Source organism: Vanellus vanellus (assembly GCF_965231255.1).
Source record: "Vanellus vanellus genome assembly, chromosome: 10".
Classification (NCBI taxonomy): Eukaryota; Metazoa; Chordata; class Aves; order Charadriiformes; family Charadriidae; genus Vanellus; species Vanellus vanellus.
The window spans coordinates 3,477,251-3,489,713 of NC_138915.1; the positions used below are offsets into that span (position 1 = coordinate 3,477,251).

The 12,463-nt window shown below is 36.3% G+C and overlaps 1 protein-coding gene across 3 annotated transcripts in view; it reads right to left on the reverse strand.

Annotated features, from left to right (window-relative positions):
• ATRX (ATRX chromatin remodeler) overlaps positions 1–12,463 on the reverse strand; it is an 83,716-nt gene that overhangs the window by 54,917 nt on the left and 16,336 nt on the right. For 2 of the 3 annotated variants that reach the window (XR_014269523.1, XM_082488041.1), the window contains exons 5-9: positions 12,096–12,220; positions 10,708–10,827; positions 6,898–7,007; positions 4,651–4,718; positions 804–3,715 (exon numbers count right to left, since the gene is read on the reverse strand). Coding sequence is in view for 2 of the 3 variants with exons in the window: in XM_082488041.1 (XP_082344167.1) it covers positions 804–3,715; positions 4,651–4,718; positions 6,898–7,007; positions 10,708–10,827; positions 12,096–12,220 (3,335 nt within the window). In the remaining variant the exon portion in view is untranslated. The remainder of the gene's footprint in view (positions 1–803; positions 3,716–4,650; positions 4,719–6,897; positions 7,008–10,707; positions 10,828–12,095; positions 12,221–12,463) is intronic. The other variant, XM_082488042.1, reaches the window with a different exon arrangement.

The window sequence follows — 12,463 nt, forward strand, 5'->3', positions numbered from 1 at the left end:
GTCAGGTACAGACCGTTCTATGAAACACCATTAGAAGCAAACAAATCGGAAACAATTTACCTGTCATAGCAAATAGATTTCATTTTTTCTAGTCGAAAGTTCATTTATTAAAAACACGTGTACTGTCTGTGTGATGTGAAAACCACCCTTCCTTTTTAAGTTCTTTAAAACCAAGTGTTCAAATTCAGCAGTTCTGAATTTCTTTCTGATTTCCTAAAGATATAAGACACTGATGAAGTAGTTCTACCTCGGGAAGAAAAAGAATTACTATTAAACCTGCTATGAACACAGTAAGTGGTGAGAGATTTCTGTGAAACACCAGCAGTTGCTCTAAGGCTACACGGGTCTTGTGAGGCACAAAGATCATCTACTTGATTTTTATAAGGTATCCTACAATGCCACAAGTCTTCAGAATCGTGTCTACTGCATAACCATGAGCTGACAGATCTGTGTTCACTAGATACCTACTGCTTAAAACCAGGTGCTGCTAAACAGTACCTGGGCAGCCAAAAGAGAGGAACAGGCTTTTGAAAGCCATGTTGCAAGGAAATCCCTGCTGGAATTTCAGACCAAAGATTCTCAAGCCTCTCCATTTACAGCGACACTCTTTGTTCCACAAGTGACAAGCTGCACAAATTGGAATGGGTGCTTCCAAATCAGTATCAGAAAACCCAACCTGTTGCAAATGTGTAATTACCTACATAGGAATATTTTCACTTCTAGATTATTAAATATTACCCCATCTTACAAACTTCCTCTATTAGTATATTAATAATAGGTGTAGACGAACAACTTTTGCACACCTGATGACTGACAAAATCCTGTACCAGCAGACAGCATTAAGTTTTCGGTCACTGGCATAATTTTCTGCTCATCACTGCTTCCATCACCTGTTGAATTCTGTTCGTAATTTTCTTCCTTATCAGATGAGGAAGAGGAAGTGAAAGCCACCTTCTTTTTTAATTTACTCTTTTTACTTTCTTTCACTGGCCCTCTTTTAATCTTTTTCTTACTGTCTTCATAAGATTCCTCATCAGAAGAGGACAATGAGTCATTCTGTTCTTTCTTGGAAATTTTCTTTTTGTGACTTATTTTTTTCTTTTCTTTAGTTTCAGTTTGTTTTTTACTCCGCACAGCGTCTTCAGAAAAACTCTCCTCTTTTAGGGGCGATTTCTCAGCACCAGAGGATAAATCAAGCTGTACTCTTTTTGATACTCTCTCTCTTAAATTCCTCCTTTGCTTTTCTTTAAACACTGGTTCATTTTTAGTTTTGTCATTTTCAGAAGAATTGCTGCTTCCTTTCTCTGGAGATGACTTTTCAACATCAGAAGAGGAATCATCTTGTTCTTTCTTGTAACTTTTCTTTTTCAACTTTTCAGATTTCTTCACTGTGCTTTCTGATCCTTTTTTATTCTTGAATCTGTCTTTTGAAGACTCAAAATCATGCTCTTTCTTTGCAGATTTCTCACTACTCTCTGAAGAAGAATCTTCCTGTGCCTTTTTCTTTCTCAAATCCTTGCTCTTCTTAACTTTAGCTAGCTTTTCACCTTTAGGACAACTCTCCTCTTTCTCCAGTAAAGACTTCTCAACATCAGAAGACTCATTGTGCTTTCCCTTTGCAGTCTTTTCTTTTAAGTCTCTGTTTAGCCTTTCCTTAGCAGCTGACCGCTTACCGATTTTTTTATCTTTAGAAGAATGATTAATCTCCTTCTCTGTGGAAGACTTTTCAGCATCGTCATCTTCAGAAGACTTCTCTCTCTGTTTCCTCAAATCTTTCTTTCTCTTACTACTTACTTTTTTCCTCTGCTCTTCTTCAGAGGAATCGTAACTATCTTCTTTCCGTGAGTATTTTTTCTTAGCTTTTTTGGCAGACTCAATTTTACTCAGAATTTTTATTTCTTTTTCTAACTCAGAATCATAGTTTGAAGAATCTGAATAGTTTTGGCGTTTCTTTTTAGCAGCAGCAGAATTTTTAGCTGATTTGCCTCTTTTAGCATCTAAATCTGAACCAGAACTGGAACTTTTTCGTTTTCGTTTTCCATTTTCATCCTTTACTGGTGAATTCTTTAGAAAATTTAAAGTCGTCTTATCATTTGTTGGTGCTTCACTATTGCTATCAATATCTGAAGAACTGTGACTCATCATGGCTACTTCTTTAAGAACAGCTGGCATCTCATCAGAATCTGAGCTATGATCTAATACATATGGCTTTTTTGATTTAGAAAGTTTATTAGGGCTAGGACCATCAGCAGTACTGTCAGATGAATTTCTTTTATCATTTTTCCTCCTTGGTTGTTTTGATGATTTTCTCTTACGTTTTTCATTACACGTGTCATTGCTATCTTCTTCTGAATTTGATGTTAAAGGACTGATGTCTGCTTGGCGCCTCAGAGGTGTGGTCTTCACACGTGGTGATCTCCTGAGATCAGATTCTTCTGCAAGTGAGACAGTTTCGTTCTCCGCGGGAAGTTCACTGCCAGCAGTATGATTTTGTTTTACAGAATCACAGTTTTCCGCTTTAGGTACTACATCAGCATCCTTATTTCCCTTTTCTAGATTGCTGTCTTGATCTTCAGCTTTAACTGTAGACTCTGAAAGCGAAACAGGAGTCAATTTTACAATCAACTCTTTTGTTCCTTTAGCTGATGACTTTAACTTAGTACCACCTTTGGTATCTTTCATGGGAGTGTTCGGTTTTGTATTTGAATTTAGAGTCTCGTGATCTGTTCCCGTATTTCCATTGTCTGTCTCATCAGACGTAATCTGGATCTCCATAGCAGATTCTAGAGTCTCAAAAATATCTTCAGGAACAGATGAGGGAATAGACACTATATCCATGTCTAAAGCCTCTGTACTATTAGGTTCATACTGAGGTTCTTCATTTCTGCCAGACCTTTTATCTTCACCAGAAGCACGCTTGTTATCTGCTTGTTCCACTGTTGGAACACTTTGATCCATGGGCTCACTGCCAGGCCGTTCTGATACTTTCTTCTGCATCTTTATGGCGTCATCCCCTTTCAATGCCACATGTTCCTTTCCTTCATCTTTTTTCACCTCATTTTTTTCTGATCTAACATCAGTTTTTTTCTCTTTGGTATTTTTATCTTTGATTTTAACATTCAAAGCTTGAATCTCCAGGTTCAGTCCTTCTTCTAGTGCCAGATGAGCTTTTTTCATGTCACTCAACACAGATTTAAAAGCTTTTAACTGACAAAGTTGCAAAGTTGGGCTCATTTCTACATTTTCTGCAGCATTTTTCAAAAAGCTTACAAAGCTAGAATTCAAATTTGCTGTAGTTTCAACCAGCTTTTTTGTTTTCTTAAGCAAGTCTTTTGGCACCATTAGTGCTTTATAAGAATATGTTAGTGAACCTGAATACGAATCATCTAGTTTTTTTTCTTCACCATTACAATTTGAATTATTTCTCTTTGGAGAAAACTTGACTGTGTGGTCATATATTTTACTTTTTTCACTTTCAACTTTGATCTTTTTTTTGTTTTGTTGCAGTAACTGTTCCAAATTTTCAAAGACACTGTCGCATGCAGTGACCAAGTCCAACAAAGGCTCTGGATGGCAAATATAGCAGTGCCACTGGTTATTTTCATCCAGTATAGTCGATAGCTCCTTTCGACCCAGGTTGCGCAAAATGCACTTTTTACAGAAGGCGTTATGGCAAAAGTCACAGCAAATCAAATTTCCACCTTCAGCACACCACCTGAAACAAAACAAAAGAAATATAAGTTTTATATGCATATCAACAAGGTGACAAATTTGAGAAGTCTACATGTTTTTCACTATTTGATAAAGAATTTGCATTTTAAAAATTCAGATGACAAACAGATTGAAACAGAACTGAAAACATTATTAAAAGCATGACTGAGAAGCACTCAACTGATAATTGGAAAGACAAAAAATTAAGGTATTAGATTAACAGTTCACAAAGCTGAAATGGTCAGCAATATCCAAACACAATTTCAGCACTGATTTTAAATAAGAGAAAAAATAATTAAATTTGATTTTCCATGCTTCTTCTGAGGAAAAAAAACCCAGTTATTTATTTTATTTCACAGCAAAATAAATTATCTTAAGTCTTTCTAGCTTTAACTGGTATATTACTACTGCAGGCACATATTAAAAAAAGAAATATATGTTTTTTGATCTGTGTCTAGATTGCATAGTCTTTGATGAAGACCTGAAAAGTAGCTGACAAGTAAGCTCATAAGCATTACAGACTGCACAATTTTGACTGGATTACATATTTAGGTATTTGACATAAGGACAGAGAAGTACTTTAGTATTTCAAAAGTCCATCTGGAAAAGTAAATTTCTGTTGCTCACAAGGTTTAGAATGTCAGATTCTAACCCCACCTTTAAAGTATTTGTAAGGTGGCATGCTATTTAGTTAAAAATGTGATGTCTTACAAGTGTTTACTACTGGATTTCTTTATAAAATGTTTTCCTGTTAATTACTAAAATAACAATCAAATATTTACAAAAACCTTTGGGTTGAGCATTTCTTCATGAGAAACAATTGTTGATTAAGCTCTTATGCACTGGTCTTTATCTGCCAATATTTTCATTATCGCAAGGAAAAAAAACCCACCCAAAACAGAAGACCTGTGGGTGTTAATTCACTTTTTGTACACTTACCTACACTGTTCATCCATCCCATCTGAATCACGGCTAATGTCATCGCTCATGTAATACTTGTAGCAAGTCTGTAAAGAAAGAGATAGAACAAGGAATTTTTTATTAAATCTCAACTGGACTTCAGTAATTTGTATGATTTGAGCATGTATTAGAAGCAAGCCACTAAAAGCAGCAGCTGCAAGGTCTCCAGCATTCTAATCCTTTTACATTTGTCTTAAACTAAAAAACATCTTCCATAGGTACAACAGGTCCTAAACCACGACTTCTTATTTAGATGGCTCAAGGTTTATTTGAAAACTTTTGTTTGATGGCTACATATTTGCATATTTGAAAACATCAACTGAATGTTTCTGTTCAAATCTGTAAGTTTTTTCTATCCATCTATTTCCTACGTAAATCAACACCACATCTTCCCTGATACAACTAATCCTACATAAATTACAATTTTCAGCTGTATGCTCCTTACATTAGCTATCCATCTTGTAAGGCTTTAAATAAAAAAGTCTTCAGCATTTAGCCTGATGTTAACATCCAAGGCTTCAATTGCCAGATGCAAACAAAGGATTCTCATTGAAAAACTGGTAATGATAAGGAAAAAATACACACAACTCAACTAGTAGTAGCAGCAGCTTCAGTTGCTGAATTCTTTAAACAAATTTTGAATGTGTGGAGTTTTTTTCCAGTTGCTAGTAAGGAAAGTTCTCTCAGACTTGGAAGCTCTACTTTGAATAGGGATTAATACAAGCTATTAGCTAAATTCTGTCCTTTTACCCAGTGAATCACTGAACTCAGAATCCAGAAGAGGCTTCAGCACCTGAATTTAAAATGATGATGCCCCTTTATCTGGAACAGTTATACATCTGCTCAACTAAAATAAACAAACGCTAATGAATAGGGGAAAAAAACAGTAAAAACTGATGTTTAGACACTCGGGGGAACGTTTCTAGTCAAAGGAAGACAGCTTCTCAAGTCTGGGACCATTTAGCTAAGCAGGAGAAAAATAAGGAAAGAACTAGGCAGAGAAAGTCATGGAAGACATGGAGTACGCAGATCAGGGACTTCCGTTCCTCTCTCTCACATTAACATAAGGCCGTGTTCAATTAAGTACAGATACAGAAAATTTATGGGAAACCACATGTGATATAATTATCTAGCAGAGCTCACAGTCAAGAACTGCTATGGAATCCAACACCCTAAACAATTTTCAAAAATGAACCAGATAACTTGTATGCATCGCAGGAACATGTACAACTACATGTTGAGGATTTTCATGTCTAGGAACAAGAGTTAGGAAACCAATGAAGACTGAAAACAGTCATCTTGTAAACTGATTTTTCTAAAGCATATTTTACAAAAGAAACAAGCCAGAATGAATAGAAGAAATGAGCCAGAACATCAGATTAGACGGACGTGCCTGAGACAGTATGTCAGCTGAATAGGTAACGTTAATTGGGAATTGGGCGAGAAGCAGGAGGAGGGAAGAGAAGGGAATTGCAAATTTTGCATTGTAACACAGATCTTTATCTTTAGAGTTATCTTTATAAATACAGAATCTCTACAGCTGTAGAGATATGCAAGAGAGGTATGTCTGTATCCCTCTGAAAATTAAGAGGTGTCCAAAACAGAAGGCAAGGATGTTTCCTTCCTCCCCTGCTCTCCACCTCTTCCCATTGCAGGCAGCTTAGGGCCTAACTGGAGCCACCATGAAACCATGTAGCTGAAGACCCAGATGCTGGTTTTGGGTTATGGACGAGATCATCATTACAGAGGCTGCCATGAATTAAAACAGTCCAGGAACTGTACACAAGTGAAACTGAGATGGCTTTGAAGCTACTTTTCTGCTTCTTATTCTGACGTTCGTTTACATACAACGCTTTACCAGGAGATCCAGAACTGAATCTGCTCTTATAATGCATTATTAGTCGGCAGAAATTTCAGTCAGATCATTTAATGTAAAAAAACTCATTAAAATTATAGCCTTAAAACTGTAAACATAAATTACAAAGAAACCACAATGCATTTAACTGGGGTATAAGAAAATAGGAATATAAATTTGTAAGTTGTAATATAAATTCGTAAGCTTTACTTTGCCCTTTTGTTTTTTGCGTTTAGTTACCTTAATTGTAACAGTTAATGACTGACAAGTTTATTGGCTAATAAACAAGAAGTACTCCCACAAATATCCCACCGATATGACATTTCAAACAAAACCAAACAGTACAAACTGTAGAACTGTTTACCACATACCTTACAAATAAGAACTTTCAGTGTAGGATGTCTATAGATTGAATCCTTTTGAAAATGGTTCACCTGTTGCCCACAAGCTGTACAGCTTACAATTCCATGTAGTCCTTCCTCTATAGAGAGGATTATAAACCACATATTAATTGTTTTCATTTTTATTTTTTTAAGAAATCTGTATATACCTATTTCATTTTCTTACAATATTTTGGCCTGTTAGGTTTTTCATATGCCTTTATTACTTTACCACCCAGTATTAGAGAAATCTTTTTGTAACCACTCGCTGTTTAGAGACTGAAAGAATTTTCCTCTAATTTCTATAGTCCACTTGGGGCCAAGACACAATTTTTTTCCTTTGAGAGATTTAATTTGGATTAATTGGTCACCTCAGGAGAACACACCTAAATAAGTCATCACTAAAACTCTTTCAAAGCAGCCCTGATATTCTGTACAACCTTCCTCATTTAATCTTTGTTCACAAAATACCATTTTAATTCATGTTTGTATTATGGTATTTCTTTTGCATACAGTTTTAGTTTCTCAAAGAAAAATATGGGAAACCGTTACAGAAGATGCATGAACTCCTTACAATAGTGCCTGAAAAATATTTTTTTCACTTTTTGTTCTCTTCTTGATGGTAGGATTTGTTGGTTTTTCCGAAACTACAATTTTGCTATAATAGGTATGTTCTCACGATCTTGCTGATTGCTCCCATGCTTTGTGTACGACTCTGCTGTTGTATCTATTCCGACAAGAAAGTGTTTCTTTAATGTCAAGCCCCCAATTCCCTTCGAGAGGTGGTGAACTTGGGGTTGGGAGGCTTGCTACATGCCAGGCTATTAAACTGACTAATTAATACTATGGGACTGTTTTGTTTTCAACAGCAGTGATGCTTTCAAGAAAAAGGAAAATCATTTGTGAAAGCTCATACACTCAGTTCATACACTTTCAAAAACTTAATTTGGGATCAAGCAGACAGAGGTTTGATATGGGATCTTTGGTATGGGACCACTTAACTGTGACTTGTCCTTTACTGTCATGTTCGGTAAATAGCATAAGGAAATTAACTCAAATGGTTAATTTAATGGTTACAACCTGAGTACAGACTATATTTTTTTTTTTGGTAAATAGTCACTACCACAGAATTAGAACCAAGCACCAACACCACAATGTTAAGGAACTGAATGAACATTTTCAAGATAAAATACAAGCTACTAGCAATTTGCTATTGAAGCACAATCTCAAATAGCTTACAGGCCAGTAAGAACAACTAATACACCCTCACAATTCAGTGAAAATAGCACATCTGAAATGTTGAATACAAGATTTGTTGTTTTCAACCTCAATGTATGCATGATTGCATGTACTGCAGAGCTCGTGGACTTGCAAAGGGCTCTTATGACCTCAAAACGAGCTGAAACACCTGCTGGTAAACCTCAAATACATACATTCATCACATTGTACTACTTGCAAAAGGATACCACATTCTATTATTCCAAGCAGCAGAGAAGCCTACCCAGGCTTTGTCAAACATCACAGTCCTTAAATGGGTATAAGAATGACAGAGGGTAACACCCAACTGAGGGAGAACACACTATTCACTGTCAAGTCCCAAGCCACTTCCCCCTTCTCTACATCTCTAAGGGGAAGCACCACTGCTTCCTTCCTAAAATCTGCAAGTTGGCACCAGAAAAAAAAGAGGGTAATTTATGAGGCAAACCTTTGTAAACCATGTTACTACCACAAATGACGATGATCCAAAGAAACTGAACTACTAATTCATTAATACTGAGAAAATACTTACTTAAAAAAAAAAATCCCAACTAAACTATGAGTTTATTATCAAAAATACAACCATAACCATTCTGCAGACACAAATCTTGAAAATAAGGAGTGACACAATGCCTCTTACAGTCTTGGATAAGAGCATCTGGATGCTAGAAAGGCAAGAGGTCTATTACTACTACTACTTCTAACATAAACAGGACACGTAACTCCTAATAAAAAAGGGAAGATGCACTCCGCAAAGAACAATATATGGCATTTTTTATTTCGTTGCTATTATTTATTTACTTGCACTGTGCATAGAATTCAGGACCTCAAGTAGCTGGAACTACATGCGTACCTGCTTAAACCAGTAACGCTTAACTTTGTACGTGCCCAGGCTCAGGCACCTCATTCTAGTAACAAAAGAAAGGTAAGTGCCACTTCATGTAACTAGACTTGCTGCATGCAGGTGTAGAATAAACAGATCTGAACCACCTCTTCTGTGCACGTCACAAAACAAAACTGTTCTGATACATTCCTAATCCAGCTCCTCTTGAGGGAGGCTGCAGTCACGTCCCTTGCCTGGCTACCTTTCCTGCTCTGGCAATGGGGACAATACAGCTGCAGGCAGTACCTATCTCCATTTCCCTGAAAGCTTACAAGAGCTTAACGCATGTACTAAATAGCTTTAAAATCAAGTCAAAGATTATCAGCAGTATCACAGATATAGCTGAGTTTGCCCTGGACAAAGGTATAGCTTAAACAAACTCTTAATGTCCCTTCCAAAATAATTCTCTTATGTCAGGCACCAGTACATGAGTAATCAGTCCTGATACACAAAGGAAGACCTGCAAATTCTCTAGGGATGGAGAAAAAAAGCTGGAAGGGCAGGTCATACGAATTACCTTGAGGATGCAGACAAAAGCCACAAACCTCAAGCAGAAGAGTCCCATCTTTTTAACACTATACCCCTGAAGATTTCTGTTGGACCTCTTGTAAAATTGTTATAAACGCAAATGGAAAAAGCATTCCTATAGGCTTTTTGGACATCTTGCATGAACAGAGCGGAACTGACTTTCAAAGATTAATAATTCAGAGAAAACATCAATTCTCAAAAGGTGATTAAAATCATGCATGAGCCCATATGTATGCACAAGGACATTTCCACACAGTCCACTTTACTCCCCTTCAACCACAGATGGAGAAATAGTGCTTAGTAAATTATAATAGCACTTTAAAAGAGAGCAAGGATCTCAAATGATACAACAGGAAGAATGAATAGTGCGTACAAGAGCTGTTTGTCTGAATATCCTGGGTACTGCTGGAGGGGTGTGAACTAAGATATAGCTAGTAGCGGTAACGAAAATACCTGCCTTTGTATTGGCATAATCCTCCGTCTCCTTTACTTTTTGGAAACAAATGGGATGAATTTCTGTTATCACTGCTATCTACCTAACTTCTCCTCAGTTTTAGCAGCGGCTACGGAAAACCAGCTGGCACAGCAGCTTTTCAAAGGTAATCCTTAGATTCCCTGGTAGGGAATTTCCCATGATTAAAAAAACAAAACAAAAAAGTATTTGAATTGTTAGAGGTTTTAGGTTTCTTCTTGGCTCACTGACTGGTAATATGCCTGTACATGTCCCTGTTCAAATATGGTTGCTTTCTCAGTGAGTCAGGGAATGTTTCTGTATCAATGGTATTCCAATATAATTCCTTAAAAAAGGAATACCAGTAACATCTGATTGCAACCAAACAACTGTTCTGAATACGAAGCAAGAAGGGTCCATATGGAGTACCTAATGGTGCGTCCTATAGCTACTGAAAATAAGAAATTTAATGAGAACTAATCTTAGCTTTCACTGCTGCATTGCAGGGGCAGCAATGGAGGCTAATTTCAGCCAGCTAGAATCCTTAATGAACAAAAAGCCAGAAGAGTGGAGGTATTTTTAGGATAATTTATTAGAAATATGAAAAATTTTTAGATGTACCAAATGTGGTCATAAGCAACAATTTAAACCCGTTTTAATAAATGTTTTAAATTGTATTTACCTCCACGCTTTTTGGGAGCTTCAGGTTTCATTTTAACGGTATTTCTGCTTCTAAATTCAGGCCCTTTAAAATCATCTTTGTCTTCATTCAGCACTGGCTCAGGCTGTACAACCACTGTACCTAGAATAATTTTATTTAGAAATTGGAAACCATTACACATCCAAATGAAGTGCAAAAGTCCTGTTTAAATAAAATCCAACAAAGTACCTTAAAAAAAAAGAAAGTGCAATCTGTTGACTAAAACTCAACAAAGTTTTGAATGCACAGATGTTCACAGAAAAAAACAAAACCAAAAACCATCATCCCACACTTCAAACTAGATCTGTTTTGCAGCTGTAGGACAAAAGCCAAAGACTGAATAGGCTACGAGGAGCAAATCCTGCTCTCTCTGCCCTGATGTGGCATGTGCAGAACAGGACTGTCAAACTGCTGGGTGTGCGTAGTACAGGAACTTGCAGTGTGATGCTATAAATAAAGAACTTTGGCTAGGACACTTAAATCTATCAAAAGCCTTACAATAACTACTGTCTTCTTTTTCTTTTCTCCTTCTACCCAGTTTCCCTCCTCTGAAATTATTTCACAGAAAAGCAATAAATAAAACCTGTTTTGTCTTTAACAAAATTCAGAAATTCACTTGTTTATTTAAAGAGTACTAATCAACATCATGTGAACGAAAAACCATCTTTCCTACTTAAGAGCTCGGTTTTAATACTTTTGTTGTGAAGACACTGGAAATAATCTAACATTCTGAAAAAATAATTTTGAAGTGACTGCTTTAAATACTGCTACTCATGCAGTAAACAGTAGCAGTCCCTCCAATTCTTCCTGTAACTTTCACAGGTAAGAAATAGAAGAGATTAATCAAACTCATACTATAGTTAAGAAGAGCGGGATACAGGCCTATAGTATTAACTAATTTAAAAGGGTGCTTAAAAATAGATCCAATAATGGCATTTCCCCCCCAGATTTAGTTCTCCTTCTTTTGATCTCATTATTAATAACCTCAAAGATAGAACAATAAAATAAATAAGACTTGCAAGTGTCAGAGTTTGAGACTCCTAAAAACACAGAAGTAATTTTTTTCCCGTTTCATGTTGTCTTTATACAGATGTCAGTAGACATCTGAAACGAAGTCACCAGCACATCCTGGTGTACCCACAGATTAAAGTATGCTGGGCTCAAAACTGAAGGGGCTTGATTTCCTCTTTTAAATGTGTGTGCACAGGGTGGGGTATTTTTGTGCATGAACGTGTATGTTTATATATAAAAGCCAACAGGACCTAAGATAGGCATTTTACTAATACACATGCATTCTAGTTAATTATTTATGCTGCATCAAAATCTTGGCTAATTTGCTGAATTCAGAAACAAAGACAAACATGAACTACCTTTAGGCAAGCTTTTCATATCAACATCATTTTCCGAGTTTTCATTTGAAATATCTTCATTTACGGTTTCATCTAAGGTTTGTTCATCATCTGATCCAACGTATTTTGTTACAACTGTAGGTTTCCTGCATAGACAGAAAAAAAACCATACCATGACAAATATTACATATAGCAATACAGGTAAGCCTGGTGCTTTGCGGGCAAAAAAACATATTAATTGGGGAAACCTATGTTCCTTTACAATTCATTTATGACAATATGAGGTAGGATGCTCTGAGTTACTACAATAACTTGTAATTTTGTGTTAGGAGCAGGAATTCTCCCCTCCTATGTGAAATAAAAACATACACTGATAAACTACTTTTGTT